The sequence below is a fragment of the Lissotriton vulgaris genome, unplaced genomic scaffold (assembly GCF_964263255.1).
Source record: "Lissotriton vulgaris unplaced genomic scaffold, aLisVul1.2 SCAFFOLD_214, whole genome shotgun sequence".
NCBI classification, from domain to species: Eukaryota; Metazoa; Chordata; class Amphibia; order Caudata; family Salamandridae; genus Lissotriton; species Lissotriton vulgaris.
Window position 1 is genome coordinate 650,855 of NW_028243866.1, and position 24,430 is coordinate 675,284.

At 47.2% G+C, this 24,430-nt stretch overlaps 1 protein-coding gene across 1 annotated transcript in view; it reads right to left on the reverse strand.

Moving 5' to 3' along the window:
- LOC147668214 (voltage-dependent calcium channel subunit alpha-2/delta-4-like) overlaps positions 1 to 24,430 on the reverse strand; it is a 987,093-nt gene that overhangs the window by 61,521 nt on the left and 901,142 nt on the right. The window contains exon 34 of the mRNA XM_086948696.1: positions 23,450 to 23,502. Coding sequence (XP_086804822.1) covers positions 23,450 to 23,502 — 53 coding nt within the window. The remainder of the gene's footprint in view (positions 1 to 23,449; positions 23,503 to 24,430) is intronic.

Consider the following 24,430-nt stretch of genomic DNA (forward strand, 5'->3'; position numbering starts at 1 on the left):
AGGACGCTTCCTGAAGGCGATCACGGGCTGGAGAGGTAAGTTGGGTTCTTGGGAGATTCCTGGACACCGTCGGTTGGGCCACTCAAGCCATGGGGCTTCGGGTGCAGGGATGTCTTTTGACGTCGTATTCTTCTTACTATCTCCATTCGCGGTCGGGAGTATCCTTCAGGTTGAGGCTACAGGCGTTGGGTTGAAGCTCGAGGTAGGTTGGGGATCACCCGATCCTGGGTCAGGATCTCTGGGGAGACCTCCTTATGGTGTTGGGTCACTCAAACTCAGGCTGCCGGATCAGGTGCAGAGTGGTGCAGAATTGCAGAGCCACCTGTATCGGATTCTGTGGCTGGAGGTTTTGTTGAGCAAATCCAGTGCTTATGGGAGACAGAGGGGCATATTATCAACAACTAGCAATATTTATCGCTAAATAAGCTTAGCAACATTTTTTTTATCGCCGGGCATCGCTGGATTTTATCGCAGAGATAACGTGCTATTAGCAACGTTTATCTCCAAAGCAATAAAATATACGGCGATAGCGGCGAAATGCGTGAATATCTCTGGAAATCCAGCGATATTCAGGCATTATCGCTAATAGAGACATAGCCTGAATAGCCACCTCCCATTGAATATACAGGCTAAGAACTGGTCTGAGCAGGCGTTAGTTTTCAGCGATATTCGCGTCTAGCGTGAATTTTTTTGTCGCTACGTCTGCGTTGATAATAGGCGATAGCGATGTTAGTGACTGCTTTCAGTCGCTAACAGGTTGGGTACGCCCACTTTGCATGTCATTAGCGATATAAATCACTGACATGCAAAGCGGGCCCCAAACTGCTCGCTATCACCTAAAAGCTGTCGCTAACTGATCTTAGCGACAGCTTGCTAATAGGGCAATGAAATTATCCCTGCTTTGTGGCCGAAGACAGCTGCAAAATCGGCGATAATTTAATTTCGCCTGCCTTGGTAATATGCCCCAGAGTCTTTAAGATGAGGGCAGGGCAGGTCCTCCGGGCTCTCGGGGGCTACTGGACATGGTGGGATTTCCACTGTGGGCAGGTCGGAGTTGGGACAGGTGAGGAGGGCTGGGACCAAAGAAGTTGGTGTCCTCTTCTTTCTGGGTCAGTACAGGTCTTTGGTCCTTCTACTTTCTTCTTCGACTCTGAGGAGGCAAGGTTCAGGGTTGCCCCTAAATACTAAATTTAGGGGCGTTAAAGGGGTATGTAGGTCGGGACAAATGGGTCCCTTCCTTGGGGTGGATACAACCCCTATTATTCCACTCTCCTGTGAGAGGGGGGCATGAACTTCTCCCTAATTGGCTGGGTTCCCTCCTCTTCAAGATGGAAAGTACTGAGATGTGTGCTTCACCTCGTTTCCCCACCTGAGGGGTGGGGTTGGCAAAGATAGGCACACCTCTCCTCCTAACTTGGTTTTCCCGCTGATTCTCCTGCCCAAAATGGACATCAGAACAAGTAGGAGCCAGTTGCTGGGGGCAGCAAAAGGCAGAGACAGCTTACAGAGGTGGCAGGCCTTTGAAGCTTCACCTTTTTGGACCTAGCCCATCCTGGGGGAGGAGGCATGACACCTCTGCCCAGTATGGGCGTTGTTTCGGGACCCAGAGAGTGGAGGCTCTCTACCCAGGGGTCCAGAAACCTGTCTGGTGGTGGCAAATAGTGGGCATCCATTCAGGAACCACACCACGGCTGGCTGTTTTTCAGGGGGCATCTCTAAGATGCCCTCTGAGTGCACTTTAAATTAAATCCCACACTGGCATCAGGGGTTAAACTGCAATTTAAGCAGCAGAGGGGGTAGAATGGCACTAAGTGCCTATCAAGAAGCAGGGGGGTCCTTGTGGTGTGGGGAGGGATGATGGAGTAATTACTGTAGGTCCAGACACCGGGGAGGGAGTGGCACAGGGGCATGGCAACCTAGCCGTGAAAGTCTATGTGGTGTGTAATATACACGCACATGGCGCAGGGGAGGTGTGGCCTTCGATGTGACCACCACTGGAGAGGGGAGAATGTACAATCTCTCATGGAGGCCTGACATCTGAATTAGCTGCCAGTTTTTCTGATGTCTGAATTACAGTTTTTGTAAGTATGTGTCCCAGGCGTCTTGCTGTGATGCATCCCTCTGGTGTTTCATCAATGCGTGCCAGGCTAGGACTTCCACGATTGCCTATTTTAGCAAGTCTTATAGCCAGATCCGCATGGAGGGGGCTTCTGGGCATTTCCAAGCCATGGCTGTTCACCATTTTGCTAATACATACGCCAAGTCAATAGATTTTGTGAAATACTTGTTCTTGATTGAGCGTATTGAGATTCCCAGGCGATACCATAGGGGGTCAACAGGTAGTGTCCATCTGGTAATGTCTTCCAAGATTCACCCGACAGTTGGGCTCGCCCATACCCTATGATAGAATCCTCCTCAAAAGACACAAGATCCTGGTGTGAGCCTAGAAGAAATCATCGGAAGTAGATCCCTTTACGCCCTATATCACTATGTTCCTCAAGGTCATCATGAATCTCTTTACAGCCTTGTGATGCTTTGCCCCTTTATAGCTTCCAGTCAGTTCCTAAGAAGACCACTGCCCCATCAATCACTGTGGAACTTGTAAAACTAAAAGGACAAATCACATCCATGAAATAAAGCTGGAAACATCAAATAGTCCTAAAGATAAACTAAGCTGCAAAGTCTAGTTAAGAGTGTGTTGAGCTTTGTTCAAGACCTCTATTAAAATCTGCTTTATGCTGCGAAACCCGTTTGGCCACAAATGCAAGGCTTCAGTTCTTCAGGACGATTTTCCATTCCATTTCCATTAGAGATCCTGGCTCCTCCATGGGCCAATTTTAACTCGAGCAAGTCAGAAATAATTTGAGTGGTTGTTCACCAGGATCACCAGTCTTTTCAAATTGCTGCAAATTCTTGTCCATGATTAATATGTAAGTGACCTCACTTTTGGTCCTACTTCTCTAAAACAAACAATGACAGCCATGCCACTTATAAACATTATTTGGAAACCTCAGGGGTACGTAAGACTTGACCTTTTTGACAAAGTAATGCAATGAACCGTAACATAGTTAAAAGTTGATCTGATACCTTACGTTTGGGCTGTCTACTACAGCCTGTGTTTTGGTGTCAGACCTAAGATGTCTCTCATCATTCTTGCAGGCCAGGATGCAAACTATAGTTCTGGAATGGTTTCTCTCTCAACTTATCTCTTTCAAGCACTGTGCCAGGTGGCACATCCATATTTCTTATGTTTGGACTTGTGTGTTTCCTTTGCTTCCCTCAACAGGTGAGGTTCCGTGACAATTGTAAGTGGTGTTTTCGACTCGCCCGAATATGGTCGAGTCTGGTATCTATGAACCGCAAATGACGAGTTTAGTGGGTGTACGCGTTTTCGCTGTACTAGCCTAAACCGTTCGTTTGTTCCGTGGGTTTCTTCATCTGAACCCACGGGTTCCATTTTAGATGTGGCATCCATTTTGTTTCTTGCCCTCAAGTAGCCAGCGAACGGACACTGTCCGTTCCGTGACCCTGGGATTCCCAAACTCTTGCGGAAGACACGTGTTCCTTTGAGGGTGTCTTTATGATAGGGGGGATGACACTGTAAGGCAGATGGCCCCGCTCGAGGCTCATCTTGCCGTGCCGGTCTATTGTCTCAGTTGTGCATTCATTAGGCACGTCTCCTTTGATCCCTGCCATCGTGTTTCCTGATACCACCCCTTTTACACTCTCGTCGATCTGTTCGCTATCTTTGTCTTCCTCTGCACCTGTTTCTGACTCTTCCTTGATTCGTTTACAGCCGAACGGAATGCACTAAAGGTGGGAAGATGTACTTTTACAGTTGGGAACCGACAAATGCTACTGTAATTATGTTCCGGGCCCTGAATACATGAAAGCGACCCCCTATGAAATGTACTGTGGGAACTGGGTTGTAATCTTTTGTTTGCCATGTTATCTTATGACGAAAAACTGTATAAAAGGAGCGATCCACAGATACAAGTCGAAGCAGTCTCCATGAACCTACATGCTATGTACTTCTTGTGACTTCTGTGTTCCCTGCAGTAAATAAACCTCGAATCTTTGACGCTGAAGGAAGTGTCCCGTGTCTCTGTCATTTGTACGCCGGAACAGGTAACCCACGAAGGTTTCAGGTGTTGTCCCTGGCAACGCTGGGTCTTAGCAGAACCCAGTCCTTCAGTTGGCGCCCAAAGTGGGGCGGCATCAGCGGTACCGGTCCAAAGCCCGACGATCGTGAGGAACTTCGTGTGAAATCTCCGAGGGAAGGTGCACCCCGCTTCATCGATCCTGTTGTCGAAATAAGTGGCCCGAAGACTTTTCCCGCGAAGATCCCTGCCTCCTGACGGCTGCGACGGACTGCTGTCCTGACTGTCGACCTGTTTTGGCGCCTGGCGTAGACCTTGGTACAGCGAGACGATTGACGGGCCTTCCTGGTGACGCCATTGTTCTTTGAGTTAAGTATTTGTGGGTCGATCCCCGGAAACCTTAGTTGTTGTGGGTGCTTAGTTGTTGCATGGTTCCATTGCATTTGTGGTCCTTCGTATTTTGTTCTTAGTTGTTCTATTTGACGTCTGCAGTCGCCAAAAAACGAGGGTTTTTGCATTTTGCGGGGATATTGTAATCCAATAAACCCTTGAAGTTTGTGAAACTTGGCTAGTGTGCACGATGCCTGGCCGTAGTACTTTGTTCAGTTGCTTTAGAGGTTGTGGTGCGGATTCCCGACTGGAGGACTCATGTCCGACACCTCCAGTTGGAACTCCAATTTATGAATTATATAGTCGACATGGTGTGGGTCCTATCACGTTCAATGATTGCTGGGTCCGTTACACTAAAGATGACGGTGTCCTTAGTTGGCCACCTCATGGTAGTTTTGAGACCCCGATTTTAGATAATCTTGAAGCTAAATTGTTTCAAAGGAAAGCAAGGCCGGCCATGTTTGATTCCTTTCGGTTATGGCGTAAAGAAGCCAAGCAAAAAGAAATCAAACAGCTTAAACGTAATAAGAGAGAAGGTATTGTTACAACGATGAGAAATGCAGAGCAGTTCCAGCGAGACAAAGAAGAGAAGGAAAAGGAAGTTTTTGATAGATTACAACGTATGACAGTGGATAAATGTTATCCCGTTTTACCGACGGATACGGATAAGAAGGGAGAGGAAGCAGTAGAGGACCCTTTGTTGTCCTATCTATTGAAGTCGCCACCTCCATATGCACAGGATACCACAGTTCCCGTGGTTCCTCCTGTTCCTCAACCTGCTGTTCCGGCGGCTGGCAATCAGCCTGCCGCTGGTCCTGTTCCTGCAAATCCTTTTGTCCCTATTCCTCTACCTGCTACTGTCCCTACTGCTCCACCGTCTATACCTTCTCAAGCTACTGTTCCCACTACTTCCACTCATGTGGCTACTCCTACTCCTACTGCTCCTCCTGTATTTGGTTCTTCTATTGTTACCCCTTTACTTCTCTCCTCTTCACCGTCCGTTCGGCGACGTACTCCTAATATTGTTGCCAATTTTTACTCTCCTCTTGGACCGATTCTTGGGTCTGCTGACTCTGACGCTCCCCAAAGACGAAGTCAGCTTCCTGGTGGTAGGGAACGTGATACATTAAGTAATATGGCGCGTAATTGGATTAGGTACCCTCTTAAAAATCCTCCGCGCACAATTGTGGAGACTTTCTCTCAATTCAATGTGCCAACACAGAGATTCGTGTTTGACGAAATGTGTAAATTCATACGTGAAGCGATATCTAATGATGAGGTCAACGAAGTACCGGTTGATGTGACTGAACTTCAGCTTCAGTTTGCGAGTGGTATACTTGTGGGTAGCAATGTTCGACGTGCTCTAGAGCATCTTTTATCTTTTCGTCCTACTGTGATACCCCGAGCATTGTTTATAGATGAAACTGAGGAGTAGATGGCAATGCCTGGTCAGTATCCCATGCGCGAAGTTCCACCAGTGTATATGCCAGGTAACCGTGGTGCTGCCCCTCCGATCCTGCCACACTTCCAGAGAGTTTGGATACACCTTCCATGGAAACGATCGGAAGTCTTGCAGGTTAAGCAGACTTTGCCCGACCCTCGCAAAAATCCTGCAGGGTACTATAAAGAATTGTCTCAGTTAGTGGATGCTACGATAATGAATCTTGCCGACATCGATATGTTGTTCGGCAATGTCGTACCGCAACCGGTATGGGCGAAAATTCGTCAGGAAAACCATGTAGCCGAGTTAGGCGGTGATTGGGCTGCTCTTGTGGCGGCTGACGGACGACAAGTTGGTGGAGCGAAGCCTGAACAGCTCATTTCCGATCTTCCTCAGAGAATAATTACACTTATGAAAACGCTTATGCCAGCTATGAAAGTTAACTGGGACAAATTGTCTGCTTGCAAGCAAAAGAAGGACGAGAGTGTCTCCGATTTCTTTACGAGATTTGAGGAGGCATTCATCGATCATAGTGGTCAAGATATGGGCACTGAGGGAGGTCAGAGATTGTTTGTGGACAAATTTGTGTCGAATTTGTTTCCTGACCTAAGCAATAAATTAAAAAATTCAGAGAGTGCGTGGGCTGTTTCTACTTCTGCTCAGATATTGGCTACGGCTCAATATTATGAAAATAGAGAGAAGGAGGAAAATGATCGTGCAGATAAATAGACGAAAGAGCTCAAAACGAAAGTTTTGTTGCAACAAGCATATCCTCCGCGCTCGAATCAGAATGATTCTCAGCAGCGGAATAGATTGCAGTCACAGCCCGCTAGGTCACAATCGCAAAATGACTTTTCTTCGCAGAGATCTATGCTTGGGTACAATCAGTGTGCCTATTGTAGAGGTGAGGGTCATTTGAAATTCGATTGTCCAGTTCTGCGTGATCGAAATAGTGGAAATTCATCTAGAGGAGGCCGTAGTGGTCCTCAGCAGGCTTCACGAGGTAGAGGTCGTGGTGTTAAGCAGAATCAAAATGATCGTTCTAATAATTCCTCTGATTCTAATAATTGTTTTGATCAGCGTGGATCATCGTCGGGTAGATCCGCACAGTACAATGTGGACGATTATTACGTTGATCAGGGTACTGATGACGGTAATTACTAGGACAGCCATTGACAAGGAGAGGGAGTAGTATCAGTTCCGGTTGATCAGAGAGGGCCTTACGTCGCAGTTGCCACCTCAGGCGTAGTTGAGCCTTTTCTGTTGGACACTGGTGCAGCGAAAAGTTCCATCATGCATTTGAAACTCCCTGGCGCACCTTTGTCTGGCTTAACAAATGTTTCCGTTGGATTCTCTGGCGCCCCTGTTAGCAATCCGGTTTCTCGCCCTTTGCCCCTTACAATTGGGCCTCGTGAGCTGGAAGCTCCTTTGATTTTAACTACTGGTTGTGGTGAAAATCTTTTGGGCTTGGATTTGTTGAAACGCCTGTATGCGACTTTGTATAGTTCTCCTGCGGGAGTGAAGCTTACATTGGGTGAGACGGTAATCTCTCCTATGTACTTGTCCATCGATAAACTCCCACCGGAATTGAGTTCTCTTCCTGCATCTTTGTGGGCGACAGGTCCCAATGACGTGGGCCTGCTTGACATCTCCCCTTATGTTGTCCAATTGAAATCGAATGTGCGATTACCACGTATTCCCCAGTATCGTATCTCCCTTGATGGTGAACGAGCATTGTTAGCGATCATCTATGATTTGATCGAGAAAGATGTTATCGAGGAGACTCGGGGAAACGTGTGTAATAGCCCTGTGCTACCCATTTTGAAGCGCACTGATCCATCTAAGCCCCCTGTTTATCGTTTTGTCATTGATTTACGGGAGGTGAACAAAATTGTGGTTCCTCAGTTCCCTGTGGTGCCTGACATTACGGCTTTACTGACTCTGATTCTAGCATCCGCGTCTTGGTTCTCAGTGATCGATTTGAAGAATGCTTTCTTTAGCATTCCGATTGCTGAAGAGAGCAGGGACCTTTTTGGTTTCTCTTTAGGTGGCCGCAGCTTTAGGTTTAAACCCGCTCCTCAGGGCTACTGTGAGAGTCCATCGATATACAGCCAAGCCCTGAAGAGTCAACTCGACGCGTTTGTGTTACCGGCTGGTGCGGCCTTGATCCAATATGTCGATGACTTATTGGTGGCTGCGGACACACGAGAAATTTGTAAGACTGCTACGGTGTCTCTGTTGCAGCATCTCTGTGACTTACATCACAAGGTGTCACCTTCTAAACTACAATATTGTTGTCAAGAAGTAACCTATCTAGGTCACTTATTGTCAAAGGAGGGAAGAAGGTTGACCCCAGAGAGAATTGCAGCGATCGCTCGAATGACTGTGCCAACAACTCAGAGAGATGTGCGTGCCTTTTTAGGTATCACGTCATACTGCAGGCAATGGATTCCAAATTTTTCATTGCGAAACCATTGGTAGCTCTTACGTGCAAGGATGTTCCAACTCCTTTGCCATGGACGGAAGAGTGTCAGAAAAGTTTTTTCTGAATTGCGTGATGCGTTGTGTTCGGCCCCTGTGTTAGGTAGTCCTGACTACAGTAAGCCGTTTACACTATACGTTCACGAGAGGGAAGGTTGTGCGTTGAGTGTTCTGACGCAACAATTTGGCGGTAAGCAACGTCCATGTGCATATTTTTCCTCGACCTTGTACCCGGTAGCTAGAGCATTGCCGAGTTGCCTGAGAGCAACAGCGGCAGCTGCGGTGTCCATCCGACAATCTGCAGGGTTGGTCATGGATAATATGCTTACGGTGATGGTTCCGCATGCAGTTGAGACTCTTTTGAATCGTACGAAAACCCAACACCTGACGAGTGCGAGGTTGTCTGGTTATGAGTTGACGCTTTTGGCAAGTCACATTCAAATAAAGCGCTGCAATGTCCTAAACCCGGCGACTTTGTTGCCAACAAATATGGAATCAGATGAGGTACCACCACACGACTGTTATTTGCGAACCGAGGAAGAAACGAAGGGTCGTGTTGACCTAAAAAACACTCCATTGGAAGAACCCGATGGTACTTTGTATGTGGATGGTTCGTGTTTTAAGTTGCCAAATGGTGATGTGATGACTGCGTATGCTGTGGTAACGTTGAGTACGGTTGTGGAAACTGCAAGATTGAACCAGAACTCTGCACAGGCGCCAGAGCTGATTGCCTTAACCAGAGCGTGTGCTTTGTCGAAAGGGAAACGGGTGAATGTGTTTACGGACAGTCAGTATGCGTTTGGTGTTGCCCATAGTTTTGGACGATTGTGGCGAGAGAGAGGTTTTATGACATCTCATGGTACGAAGATCCAGCACGGACAGCTTGTGAACGATCTTTTAGACGCACTCACATTGCCCAAGCAGGTGGCGATTATTAAATGTAGTGCGCATCGTAAGGTGACGGATGATGTTGGTCGTGGCAATGCGTTTGCTGATGAGATTGCTAAGGAGACTGCAAGAAACCTTGCAACTAGAATGTATGTGACGAGTTCGGTAAGGTGGCCTGCAGAAACTGGTATGTGTGAAGATACTGTTGAAAGTATGAAAGCGATTCAGAATGAGGCCACCGAGACTGAAAAGACCAAGTGGAAAGAGAGTACGGGAAGGATGGATGCGAATGGCTGTTGGATTGATTTGTCGGAGAATAAAAGGTGGATGTTGCCGGATGCATATGTGCTAGCTGTTGTGACCATGGCACACGGTTTGTCACATATTAGTGCGAAAGGTATCTGCAAGTTGTTGTCCCCTGTTTGGAAGAATGATGGTATCGCTAAGTGTGCAGAGAGGTTGGTCAAGAATTGCATGGTATGTATGATGTACAATCCTGGCAAGGGAACTCCTACACCCCCTGGTCACTTTGCTCCTCCTACATGTCCCTTTGAGGTAATCCAATTGGATTTCATCCATATGGAGCGATGCAATAACCTAAAATACGTTTTAGTTGTGGTTTGCGCATTCTCCCGATGGATCGAAGCCTATCCTCTTAAAGATAATACTGCCCTGTCTACAGCGAAAGTCCTACTGAAGGAATACTTTCCTCGGTATGGAATGCCACGGATCGTATGGTCTGATAACGGAAGTGAGTTTGTGGGGAGTGTGATGAAGAGTGTGTGTAAAGGCCTTGGAATTACACAAAAATTCCATAGCGCCAATCATCCCCAGTCAGCAGGTTTGGTTGAGGGGTACAATGGTACTCTGAAACTAAAACTCGCAAAGATTCAGGCTACGACTGGTCTCTCATGGCCTGACGCTTTGCCCCTGGCTCTTTTGTCCACTAGGGCGACTGTACACTCTCGAGTAGGGCTCAGCCCATATGAGATTGTGTTCGGCCGTCCTGCAAATATTTGGGGGGTTCCTAGACCCAGTGCGTTCACTGATCTTGCATATCCAATGCTGATTGATTACCTTCATGATCTGACTGCTAAACTGAGGTTAATTCATCAACAGGTCTTTGAAGCACTACCGGCGCAGACGGAGGGTCCAGGCCACCAACTCCAACCCGGAGATTGGGTGGTTACGAGGAACTTTGGCCGAAAGCGAAACCTTGAGCCGAGGTTCATCGGACCCTTTCAGGTGCTCCTTGCCACGAGAACTGCTGTTCGTTTGGAGGGCCGCAAGCATTGGGTGCACGCCACCCACACCAAAAAAGTACCGATACCTTTACCAGTGGACTCGTGGGTGAGGACAGGCATCGCCTCATCTGAAACCGAGGCTTTGCCGAACTTTGTGCCGTTCAGCGACGCTCAGCCTGTGGGAGATACCTTGGTGCAGACGGATAATACTGTTCAACCTTTGTCAGTGGAGAATTCAAGATCTGAACTATTGTCTGATCGACAGGACTCTGTTTCATCATCCGACCAACTGTTTGAAGAGCAGACTCGTCCTGGAAGAAGCAGATATTTTCTCCATTCCAACACTAGAGACTAATAAAGAAAATTATTTTTGCCTTTTCCCTTGAAATTCACGTTACCCCATTATCACTCTGAACATTTTTGAACAACTGTGATTTTTGTATGAATTCTGAGTTCTTTTCCATATATGTGCGTTTGTTTCCACAGCTAGGAGATTTTGTATACATTGTTTAATTAAAAGAACCTTACATCCGGGTTGACCGTAGGGCCGTGCGGGTACTTCCTTCTGTTTAGTAGGTCCTGACACTAGGTTAGAGGCCGTCGATTCCTAGGAACTCCTGGGGATTGACTATTGCTACACAGAACGAAGTACGTCAAGAACGTTGCGGACGGTTTTTAGAGGATGGCTTTCTCAAAGCTGTCGGAGGTGGAAAAGACTCAATCTCAAAGATTCAAATTGCATAGGATAGCACGTACTAAATGCTTCATGTTTCAGGTGTTCCTTCTATTCCTAACTGTTTCTTCGTTATTGGTGGGTGGAGTGTATTATGCGATACAGTTATTATTGCCTTCTGCTTCACCTACCCCTTCCTCTGAACCCAAACCTACTTCCACTGTTTCTCCTCATTCCTTCCATATCTTACCACAACACGAGCAGGTTAGACGTGCGGAATTTATGAACAATTCCTTCGTTCAGCTCCTTCATCAACATCAGTTGGTGATGAACACTACCAATTGTTGGGTGTGTGGGTTAATGCCACATACCACTGATAGGGGAATTCCGTACTTGGTCCTTCCTTACAGTTCCCAGGGTTCTGCTCGAGCATTCCAAACAATGTTTCGTAGCGCACTAGATTCCTACCCCCATCGAGAGCTCGCACTGCAGATCATGGTCCTGGCCCGTACCACAAGCCTTTGGCAAGAGCGATTGCCGATTTAGATAGGGATATCTTTGACGCAGCGCTTATCCCAGAGGAAGAGGTGCGAGCATACAGAGATCTGAGTGAGGCTGAGTATAGTATGTCAGTGGGTGATCGGCAGCTTAAAAGCTCGTCTCCGATCTGGATCGTACCCCATCTCAGTAATTTCTGTCTGAAAGGTCTAGGCCGAAGCCCGCGAGCTCAGCTTGGGAGGAGTGCCTGTACCGAAACGTATGCTTTGCCGACGACCTCTTCCCCTGTTCTTCTGACTGCCAAGGGTACTTACTTTGTTTGCTACGATCGCGCATATACATGGCTGCCTTGTGACTTCTCAGGCACATGTTATATTGCGAATTTGTTGCCGCCGACCTTTACTGTTGGGTCGGATTATCACAAGACTCGAGTTGTGAGAGGCGTGATTAGCGAAGAGGACACTGCCGGTAAAGAAGCAGGAGACTTCTTTAAGGGTTTCTTGCCGTTTTGGGGACCTATGATCAATAGTAGGAACCTGAGACAGTTGACTCAAGTGGTGGAATCGACCGCTAATATCACTGCGAGCGCCCTTGGCAATATTACAGCAGAGCTTCAGGCTGACAGGCTTATGACGTTACAAAATCGTATGGTTTTAGACGTTGTCCTTGCAGATAGAGGTGGAGTATGTAAGGTGATCCATTCGAGTTGCTGCATTTTTATTCCTGACAACGCTCCAACTGTCTATCAAGCCATCTCGAAGTTGCATAAAATCTCCGAGTCCATACACGTGGACGTAGGAGATTGGACGCTACTAGGGTGGTTTTGGGGCCTGATGTCGACGTGGGGTTGGAAAATTCTGATGATCATTGGGGTTGTTGTAGCATTTCTGTTCACGTGTTGTCTTTGTGTGCAGTGTGGTTCTGCCTTATGTGGCCTCTGTGCTACGACTTGTATAAGACGGCCACCTGTTACCAAGGAAACATTGATGGATAGAATAATGTTGCAGCAACATCTGGATGGTCTGATGAATATCGAGATCGATTCTGATTGCGACTAGTGCTTGCCTACATGAGGGCAAAAGGAGCGTCTGAGGTTCCGTGACAATTGTAAGTGGTGTTTTCGACTCGCCCGAATATGGTCGAGTCTGGTATCTATGAACTGCAAATGACGAGTTTAGTGGGTGTACGCGTTTTCGCTGTACTAGCCTAAACCGTTCGTTTGTTCCATGGGTTTCTTCATCTGAACCCACGGGTTCCATTTTAGATGTGGCATCCATTTTGTTTCTTGCCCTCAAGTAGCCAGCGAACGGACACTGTCCGTTCCGTGACCCTGGGATTCCCAAACTCTTGCGGAAGACACGTGTTCCTTTGAGGGTGTCTTTATGATAAGGGGGATGACACTGTAAGGCAGATGGCCCCGCTCGAGGCTCATCTTGCCGTGCTGGTCTATTGTCTCAGTTGTGCATTCATTAGGCACGTCTCCTTTGATCCCTGCCATCGTGTTTCCTGATACCACCCCTTTTACACTCTCGTCGATCTGTTCGCTATCTTTGTCTTCCTCTGCACCTGTTTCTGACTCTTCCTTGATTCGTTTACAGCCGAACGGAATGCACTAATGGTGGGAAGATGTACTTTTACAGTTGGGAACCGACAAATGCTACTGTAATTACGTTCCGGGCCCTGAATACATGAAAGCGACCCCCTATGAAATGTACTGTGGGAACTGGGTTGTAATCTTTTGTTTGCCATGTTATCTTATGACGAAAAACTGTATAAAAGGAGCCATCCACAGATACAAGTCGAAGCAGTCTCCATGAACCTACATGCTATATACTTCTTGTGACTTCTGTGTTCCCTGCAGTAAATAAACCTCGAATCTTTGACGCCGAAGGAAGTGTCCCGTGTCTCTGTCATTTGTACGCCGGAACAGGTAACCCACGAAGGTTTCAGGTGTTGTCCTTGGCACCGCTGGGTCTTAGCAGAACCCAGTCCTTCACAGGTCTTCCTGTTTCTTCACTTACATGTACGTTGAAGACACCAAAGTCTTGGTGAGATTGTCCCTGCAATTCCTGATGACAGCCTACTAACACACAATGAGAACCAGCTGAAGATATTTGAACCCAAACAAAACAAAGTCAGTGATTTAGGGTGACCTGCTAGAGCTCTGGACCAATGATGTACAGCCATAATATGCACTGTATAACATTGTTTTGAAGAGAGCGTGTGCCTTTTAATTGTTCCCATATAAAGCCACAAGAGGACTGGCCCATCTTTGCGCTTTCATAGGGATTCAAGTTTGAAATCTTTAGTGGTTTTAGAATGCAGCTTCTGTCAACCTTAATTGAATCATTCCCCTAAATTGATACCCAGCTTCTTGGAAGGGGCCACACTTACCCTCCAATGATCAAGAAGCCTTCAACTCACTTTCAGACCATTTTCTTCACCTACATTTCCAAACTACATCCATTAAGGTCTATTCATCCTTTGAAAAGGTCATTTCCAAGTGGTGCTTGTTTGTTTAAATCTCTTATATTGAATTTATACGCAATAAAAAAGGAAAAACGTCAACATTCACCAGATAATAAGCAACAGTAGGCAGATATTAGCAGGCAAATTACATTGCACACATCGTTGGTCCACAGTAGTGAGGCTATAAGATATGGATATTTAGGGATACGCATTTCAGACAAAATGGATTGGTCTCCCCATTTAGATAAGATGCTGCTGAATCACAAAAGGATCACAGGTGCCCTATTGAGGGAGCAACGTTCCAGTTCGTTCAAACCAATAGGAACAGTCCTAGAGATCTATGCTGCCAAGGGTGTCAGCTCTGCACTTTACGGAGCTGAACTTTGGGGCTTCGCATCTTCAAAAGCTCTCCAAAAATCCGAGAACAATTTCTGTAGACAAATAATGTCCCTCCCTCAAAGCACCCCACTTTTACCCTTATTTATGGACTTTGGCTGTACTCAGATTGGCGAAATTGCGAATTTTCGTCCTCTTTTATTATGGGCCCGTATTTGGCGAGTAGAGGAACTTAGTGCCTACGCCAGAGGACTGGAAGAAATAATGGCGTCACCACATTGGGCCAGAGTTAAATGGCTAACAGACATGAAATCCCTATTGACGAACCTGGGCCTTTTGGACTTTTGGTTAAGCAGAACCTCTCCTCCAAAGCAAGTACTTAAAAATTTATATCGGGATTGGATTTGCTCCCAAAGGCATTCTAGCGTATCCATTGGAAGGCTCACTGAGGATTTTCTGAAGTTTAAAGACATTCCCAGGCGTGAACCTTACTTAGATATTATCGGGAAACCGTTTGCACGATCTCTGTATTTTAAATTTAGAACGGGTACCTTGCCATTGAACACTTTCACCAAAACATGGAATTCCTGTCTATACAAAACCGACCTATGTCCTTCATGTCTAGTTTACCCAGAGACATTAGCCCATTTTCTATTTGTCTGTAACGAATATGCCAAACCAAGAAGGGCGTGGCTGAAGAATTTGTGCCGACAACTGGGAACCAGGAGCCATGATGTGGCAATCAGGATACTTGTTTCGGACAGCTATGTACCCTATGCCTGTGCCTTAGCTAAATTTTTATTCTGGGCTTGGGCTATTCGAGCCAGAAAGCTTAAAAATACTGTTTAATTCCTTCTTACACCATACTTATTCTAGCAAATGTTATATTTGTTGCTATTAACTGGATATATGTCATTCATTTTTTTAACTTGCTTTTATGATAATGAAATTTTATCGAAATAAAGCTTTTTGACTTTGACTTTGACTTATATTGAATTTATACGCAATAAAAAAGGAAAAACGTCAACATTCACCAGATAATAAGCAACAGTAGGCAGATATTAGCAGGCAAATTACATTGCACACATCGTTGGTCCACAGTAGTGAGGCTATAAGATATGGTGCACAAAAGATAGCCATAGGGTGCGTAACAAGAAAAAAAAAGAGAACCCCCCCACCAGTTTGAATATTATATAACCAAAGGTACACTAGAGACCCCCAACCAATGCTGTAGCACCAGTACAAATCAAGCAGTCGGGGTTCTCACGAATACCTGTGCCTAAACTATCTGGACTAACATATTTGAATCAATAGACCTATATGGGGTAGAAGATGCAGATTATTAAAAACTTCTAAACAATAGGGGATCCCTAAGGAGTGAGTGTATTAAGAGCATAGCGTCCCCTAGATAACATTATTAGCTACTCCAGTCCGAGGTCTGGGGATAGCACTGTAAGCCCTAGTATAATGTAACACAACAAAGATCTATCCAGACTTGGCACAGTTCGGTTATGAGCAGTTTATCAATGACCAACGGCTTGTAAAGGCGCCAAATACTGCCTGCAACTAAAAGTCCAGGGGAGACCCCCAGTTCTGCTGTCCTGTGAAGAAACAAGGAAAACAAAAACAAAACCCTAATACCAAATACCTAGAGGGGGAGAGATGAGAAAAGATCAGAGAAAGAAGAGGAGAAGGGAAGAGAGTGTGGTGCAACGTCTTATTGGTGTAGGGCAAGCTCCACAGACATGGGGTCAAGGCCAATCCCTCCATAGGAAAGGGTATGTAGCCCCCCCTCCTGCTACCCCGCCCGTCCCCACAGGGCTCCCCCCTCGGAAGGAAGGGGTCGGCAAAGAGCTGGTGAGCTCGCAAGCGGGGAGGAACAGATCGGACATGTTCCAGTTTAGAGGGGTGTGAGACCAGGGGCTGCCATATGCGCTCAAATTTAGCATCAGTGTGGGTTAGTCTATGAGAGAGGAGCTCAATCGCCATGACATGCCATTGACGAGTGAGCCACGCCAAGGATGGGGTGCAAAGGCCTTATTCTAGTGAAGGGCTATGACCTGTTTTTCCGCAGTAAGCATGTGAAGGATCAAGCGCCAGTCTGAGTGTGTCATGGCTTTAAGGGACGTTGGACGGAGCCCTAGAATCGTTACCCCCAGGGCACTCGGTATGGGAAACTCCACCACCTCCCTAATGTGGCTCAGGACTTCTCTCCCACTGTCTTTTATGAGTGGGCAAGACCACCATATGTGCATGAATGAACCCTGGGGGGCCTGAGAGCGCCAGCAGAGGGGAGCGAAGCCAGGGAACATCTTTTGCAGCCTAAGGGCGGTATAATACCAAGGGGTCATGAATTTATACTCTGTCTCCTGTTGTGCAAAGCTTATAAAAATACCAGGAATGTCCTGCCATAACTGCTCCCACTGGTCAGGGAGAATATCCTCCTCGAGGTCCATCTGCCAGCGGTGTTGGTAGGTATGAGGTGGCATGGCATGCGATTGTTGAAGGACCTAATAAGTCCTGGAAATCTCCGCTCGGGAGCCATCAAAAGATCGGACTAAAGTCTCAAAGGGCGTGAGCTGGCGTGTTGCGCCCTTTGTGTAGGAAGGGGTGTGTAGCCAATGATGAATCTGAAAGTATTCTAAGCGCGCTGTTGTAGGGAGTCTGAAGTCCTTACTGCATTGCTCAAAGGAATTAAAAAGCCCCCTTTAAAAGTTGTGCTATGATGCGACACTCACCAGCCTCCCATGCAAGGAAGGAGGCAGGGTGCAGGGCAGGCGGAAACCCCTGATTATGCGCCAGAGGTGTATTAGGGAAGGGGAAGGAGGTAAGGCCATGGGTCCCTGCTATTCTGTCCCAGAGCTCCAAAACAATTTTTGTCGGGTGGCAATATAAGCGCTACGATGTCTAGCACCTCTCAGCAGCCAGGCTAGGTCTCACAGTGGGTGCCAGGCCATGGCCCTGTCCTTGTGGAAGAAGTGCTTTTCGCTTTCTCGAACCGCCCACTCCGAAATATGATGCAGGTGCGATGCCCAGTAATAGGCAAGAAAGTCGGGCACGCCAGCCATCCCCAGTCATGCGGTAGCATTACGACCTTTGTAGAAAAACACAGTCTCCCCCACCTCAGATGAATGCAGTCACCTCCCGCTGAAGGCTCAGGAGGTCCCTCTGGGAGATAGGCGTTGGGAGCGCCTGAAAGAGGTAGAGCACCTTAGGAAGAATTGACATATTCACCACGTTGAGGCGGCCCAACCAGGAGATGGGAAGAGATTGCCAATGGTGGAGGTCATCCTGTATTGACTTTCTACCAGCCGGCCAATTCGCCAGTGTCCACGAGTCTCAAATGTCCGCAACATTAATGCCTAGATAGTGGATAGATCGTGGGGCCCATTGGAAGGGGATAACTTCTCCCAGGTCCTCGAGCTGTTGTGGGGAGGATAAGATTAAGCGCCTGAGACTTAGCAACATTGATTTTGAGCCCCGAGATCAATTCGAATTGGGAAAGTACATCAAGTAACGTGGGGAGAGAAGTCGCGGGATCGGTGAGTGTCAAGAGGAGGTCATCGGCGAAGAGGGCGATCTTGTGATCAAGCCCCCCATTCCGTAGGCCTGGTATTTCCGCCGATTGGCGGATGGCAATCATCAAGGGCAAAGTGTAGAGGTGACAATGGACACCCCTGGCGCATGCCCTGGTGAATGAAGGCTGGGGTAAGGAGACAATTGACTATAATCCTCGCCGATGGTGTCGCGTATGGGACCCTAATTAGAGCGATCATGACTGGGCTCAGTCCTATCCGCTGCAGAACAGCTCTGAGAAAGTACTAGTCAACCCGGTCGAAAGCTTTCTCTGCATCTGGGGAAAGGAGGAAAGCCGGGATATTGCGGCGTTGGACTTTTTCCACTAAGTGGGCCACTCGATGGAGGTTGTCCATCCTTGGCACTCCTGGATGAAACCTACCTGGTCGGGCTCAATTAGGCCAGGGAGATGATGGGCTAGACGTAGGGCCAAGATTTTGGTATATAATTTAACATCAACATTTAACCATGAAATGGGGCGGTATGACGCACACAATATCGGGTCTTTCCCTGGCTTGGGGATAAGCGCTTTCTCGGCTTCCGCCATTGTCGGTGTGACAGTGATTGTGTCTGCAAAGGAATTAACAAGTTGCAGCAGCGGGGCCCGTAGCTCCGGGAGAAAGGGGCAATAGAATGGTAGTGTAAGGCCATTAGGGCCTGGAGTCTTCCCAATATGAAAGCTTTTCAATGCTTTTTGGAGCTCCTCAGCCATGATATTCTCTTCCAATTGCTGTTTAAAAAGGGGTCTGGTGGCGTCCAAGGGCAAGAGGCCAGGAAGGGGTCTATCTGGTCCACACAGGTGTCCCCCCAGTCATAGAGAGCGCAAAAGAACGTGCCGAATTCCTGCTGTTTGGCTTGCTCTGAGGTAGAATATCCCCCCGCCCCAGTAGCGCAATTTTGGAGATGTGGCTACGGGACAGCTGGAGACGAAGGCGACGCTCTAGCATGGTACCCACCTTATTACCCCCACCATAGAATTTCTGTTTTAGGGCTAAGAGGGAGTGTTCCGCCTTGTTAATTCTGAGAGCTTTAAGTTGGCCCCGAAGCGAGGCAAGCTGTTTTTGTGTCTGCTTAGAGGGTGCCCTATGGTCCTGCCTTTCCAGCAATTTGATGTCTCAAGCAAGTTTATTTTCCACCATGCGGGACTCCCGCGAGCAAGCGATGGAAATGGAAGTGATAACGCCACGGATTGTGGCCTTGAAGGCGTCCCATAGGACATGCCCGTGAGTGTCTGGGAGGTCATTAGTGGCGAAGTATGTTTGTATCGCCTGGTGAATTTCCGCCACATAGACTGGGTCCTGAAGGGCGTGAGGGGGAAGGCACCACCTAGGAATGGAGCAGAGGTGCCTTCCCATACCAGTTAGAGTAATTTCTAAATGAGAATGTTCAGAAATCGATATGTCTGAAATCGATGTGGACTCTGAAGAGTGAATGAGAGACTGGGACAGAAAAAAAAAAATTATGCGGGAATACAATTGGTGGACATGGGAGTAGAAAGTGTAATCCTGTGCCTCAGGCTCCTTGTATCGCCATGCGTCCATATGGCCCAAGGCTTCAAAATCGCCCTTGAGTGCTGCCGACATAGCTCCGGTTCCATGAAAAGACGAGGTAGTGCGGTCTAGGCTGGGACCCCATACTAAGTTAAAATCACCCCGAGGATAATAGGGTCAGGCTCCCGGGAGAGCAAGTTCCGAAGATAGGCGTCCTGTGTGTGGTTAGGTGCATAAACATTAAGCATCGTGAGTGGCTTACCATGTAGAAGAAGTGTGAGTTTTAAAAAACGTCCCTCCTTGTCGCGTATGGCTCGAGTGACCTGCACGGGAGTACCTGTTAAAAAAAAATAGCTACCCCAACTGTCTTAAGTCTGCGCGGAGGCCCAAAACCGCGTGAGGAAACTCGGGTGGGACATGCGTTGGGTGTCTACGTGTAAAACATGAGTTTCTTGGAGGAAAATGACATTAGGATCATGCATAAAGATGTAACGCCATATTTGTCTCCTCTTGTTAGGGGCGTTGAGGCCTTTTACATTAAGGGAAAGAAATTTAAGGTGTGCCATTGTCTACTACAAATTAAATGAAGCGCTGGCAATTGTGTAGGTCATCACACTCCTCTCCCACTGTCCCCAGTTCACGCAGAGCAGTCATCTGTTGTGGTGGTGCAGGGGGAGGATGGTGAGGGATGCGCAAGCGAGGAACAGAACAGGTCCTCTCCCATGTCCAGAGAATCCCCAGCCAAGGATATAAGGTATCCTGATGCATTTGTGCTCTCTCCCAAAGAATCCAAAAGAAAGAGAAAAGAGTGAAAGGGATAGAGGAAAGGAGAAAACAACAAGCCAAACAGTAGAAAGGTCAACTGGGCCAAAGAACACCATTCCAGTCCAGGGGCGGCCCTGTGGTGCAAACCAGGGCGGCTCTGAGGAAGTCACTCACCATTGGGACTAGAGGAATGTTGGGGTGGGCCAGTAGGTATGAGAGAGCAGCCACTGTCCGCCTTCAAGTGGCCGACCCACTACACTGGTATCTGGGAGGCCCGGGACCCCCCAGGGAGTACACCCAGAGCCCCTGAATGCACTGCGGGGCCATGCCTGTGCAGCACAGCACAAGTCAAGGGAGCAGAAGTTCTCACGTCTCAGGAAGAGGTCCAATAGGCACGGACACCCAGGGGGATGACAGCTGGCCAAGTATCATGTCGCGAGAACTTGTCCGTGGTGAGCAGTCAAGAAACAAAACATCAGAAGAGGCCACATCGCCCGGTCATGCCCAGCGGGTTTAAACACTCATGAGGTAGGCAGGAAGCTGTGCCGGCAGAGGGAAGAGGTAGTTCCCTCCAACCTCAAGGGGACCACATCCCATCACGGCACCCCCGCTCCAGTGCCCAAGCCAGAGGGTGAAGGGGGCCCACTGCTGATCTCCTTCCCTCCGAAGTCTGCGAGGCTTCTATAGACTTCAAATGGTGAATAATGTCCTGTTTGGCTTGGAGTGCTGTTGTGCTGTCTTTAGAGGATCTGCTGTGATGAGGCTGAACAGTTTCCCACTCTGGGCGCAGGGTGGTCCCGTACTCAGAGCCAGCAGAGGGAGGGGCGGAGTGCCGAGGGGCAGGCGAGAGGCGGAGCAGCTGGCAGGTCTCCGTGAAGGATCTCAGAGATTTGTACTTTCCCTACCGTTGGAAGATCAGGGCAAAGGGATGGCCCTATTGGTACTTATGTTGGACTCCTTCAGTTTGTCGGTCACTGGCTTGAAGTTCCTGCGGCGGCGCAGAGCGAGCGGGGAGAGGACCAGGAAGATTTAGATGCAGTGGCCCTCGTGCATCAGTTCCTCAGTGGCCCGAGATGCCCGGAGGATTGCCTTCTTCTCCGTAAAGAAGTGTACCCGGGTCAGGATGTCAGGGACCAGATTGGCCCTCCCACTCGGGGGCGCGACCCGGTGCGCTCTGTCCAGTGTTGGAGGAGATGCGTCATCGTCCCCCCAGACCACCTGGAGGAGATCTGCAACATAGGTCATGATGTCCTGACCCTCCGCTCCGCGTGGAACTCCGGATGCAGAGGTTCTTCCGGCGGCTTCTATTTTCCAAGTCCTCCTGCTTAATTTGGAGTTTGATGTGTTGCTCCTCGAGCGCTATCACACGGCGCCAGAGCTCCTCCTGATCCTCCGTTCTTGTGTCGAGGGTGCGTTTGAGATATTCCACTCTTGAGCCAATTTCAGCTATGCTTCGTCGGATGTCCTTGAGGCAGGTTTTAACCACCATTTTGAGAGAGCTAATTTCTGTCTTTATCTCCTGCAGGAAATTGGACATGAAGGCCTGAGTGATGGGGCCAGTATCAGCAGCCTCCTGTCCGGTGGCCAGCGCTGACTATACCGTGGCTTTCCCCAATTTGCCACGGGGCATAACATGGAAAGGCAACAGGCGGCGTCTTTAGAGGCTCATTACTAGTGAGTTAAATCCCACATGGGGAAGAAAACTTCTGTGCCAATCCCCTTACTGTTGATTAGAGATATTGATAGCGTAGGTTAAAATAGCAAGACACCAAAGTCCTCCAGACATCAGGAAGGAGAAATAAGCCAGGCAGAACCACATATCCAAGGAAAGAAGATCCACAAGTACCTCCAACTGCTTGAGGAAAGGAGTATAACGAGGTAATACAACACCAATCAGAAAATAACAGAAATAACAAGGCTAACTAATTCTCAACAAAAAAATCCAAACGGGTGCAGAAAAAATCAAGGACAAACAGATGGACGCTGAGAACGACAGACAAATAGGGAGCAAGATGCATTCTGACACATCATACCTTTTCAAGCGCTAACTTTTAAATACTTGAAGCAGGAACTGACCTCACAGGAAGAAAATTACAGTAACTCCCAGTGGATTCATCGCTATCTTAAGAAAGCCATTTTTTATGTTTAAGCTCTGCCCGCTTTTGGGAAATCATAGTTCTGCTTCAAAGTAGAAGTCCAAGTCTGATGTTCTAGAACATTCTAGAACTCCACTTTGGGCACCAGTGCTCCGTGGTACTCACAATCCATAACAAACCCCTCTCTGTTCCTGTACGCCCGGCAATGTTGTAGCAGCTTTGGTGGTAAGGCTGTCTTGTTGCGAAACAAGGCACAGTGTGCAGCATCATGACAGTATTGTATGCATCAATCTTAATAGGGTGACGTATGCACACAACCCACAAGAAGATATGTACCAAAAATGTGTAGGGGGGGAATTATAAAAACGAACACAAAGGAAACCCTGTGAAAGAACCCATTAGGAAAACAGGTTAAAAAGTGTAGAGGAAGACTTGTGAAAACAAATCACTGGAATATGGCAGACGTATGTTCAGCTCTCGCAGGCCAACGTGTGTAAATAGCTTACAAGAAAATATGTGACAAGAATCTACAGGAACAGTCATGAAAAACCGAAAAAAGTGTGTCAAAATTTAAGAGCAAAACGCGTTCAGTATACATAGGAAGACTTGAGTTAAAAACTCATATGAGGACTTTAGCAGGTAGGAATCATTGTGCTAAGACACAGGCTGCCTTTTAAAAAGAAGATACTGAAAAATGTGTTTAAAAAAATAAATTTTGCAAAGAACCATTATGGAGGTGCGTAAAAAGAACCCATTCTATAGGGAGAAAGGGAGGAGAGAAAACTTTACCGGAGGGCCATTTGCGAAGAATACATAGGATTGCGCCAAGAACCGAAATTAGGAAACCTAGGAAGGTAAAGTGAGACTCGCAGAGGTATACTGTATCAATGAGTTAACACAAGAATGACAACAATCCCACAAATGCAATGGCAAAAGCTCAATAGATTTCTATTCCGCCTCCCCCCCCCTTGCACATGATGACATTTTAGGTATGGTACTTACATCACAAAGTTGCTCAGCAGCCACTTGGCTGTCGCCAACAGAGCATAGAGAGGCTACAAAAAAAAGAAAACAATAACAAGATATCAGTGATCAGTCTTTGTGACACTAACTGCTTGAGAGACGATTACACAGTTATATGATCTGTGAGCAAGGGCGGATGCCAGAAACGCGTCAGATTTAGTTACTCTACTCTAATAAATATCTTTTTGCCGAAGAAATACGCTGGATTTGCGTGGTCTCTACTATCGCGGTGGCGGTGTTGTGGGAGACTGCTGTTGATGTATATATATATATATATACATATATATATATATATACACACACATATATATATACACTCCAACTTGCCTCCAATGCGCGTGCTGCGCCGACAGGTACGTGGTCCACTCAATCAAACGCCAGAGCCAGTCTTGGAATTATAAAGTGATTTATTTCATTTGTGGTAAAAGGGTGCAAGCCTCGTCATACGCGTTTCGGGCACCGGCTGTGCCCTTGCTCACTGACAACTAGCCAGGACATTTTCACATCTTAAATACATTGTTTGAAAAGTACGCGCCAAACAGCAAATTATTAAACATGGAAATGGGACTTGATTTTACAAACCAAAGTGTGTTCAAGGTGAATAGTACCGCCATTTTGGAACAGGGTTTAATGCAACAATCCTGTACCTATTTACAGCGTGAACTGACACAAGATGATATTGTACAGCAAAATATATTATACCCATAACGTAATGCGTTTTGTTTTTTACTTTTTACTTGATATTGGCTGAGTGGACTTGTTCGAATAAAACATTTGACAATCAAAATGAGCATCAACATTTTGCAATGCCCGAAAATCGGATAACGCAGTGGTCTCTATATGTGACTACCGATGTCATAACCAATAATATTAGCAGCTATACCAGGTACAAATACCTTATAACCTTTTAGATAAAGTGCAAAGTGCCTCAAATTATTAATGTAAACATTCGACTCATAT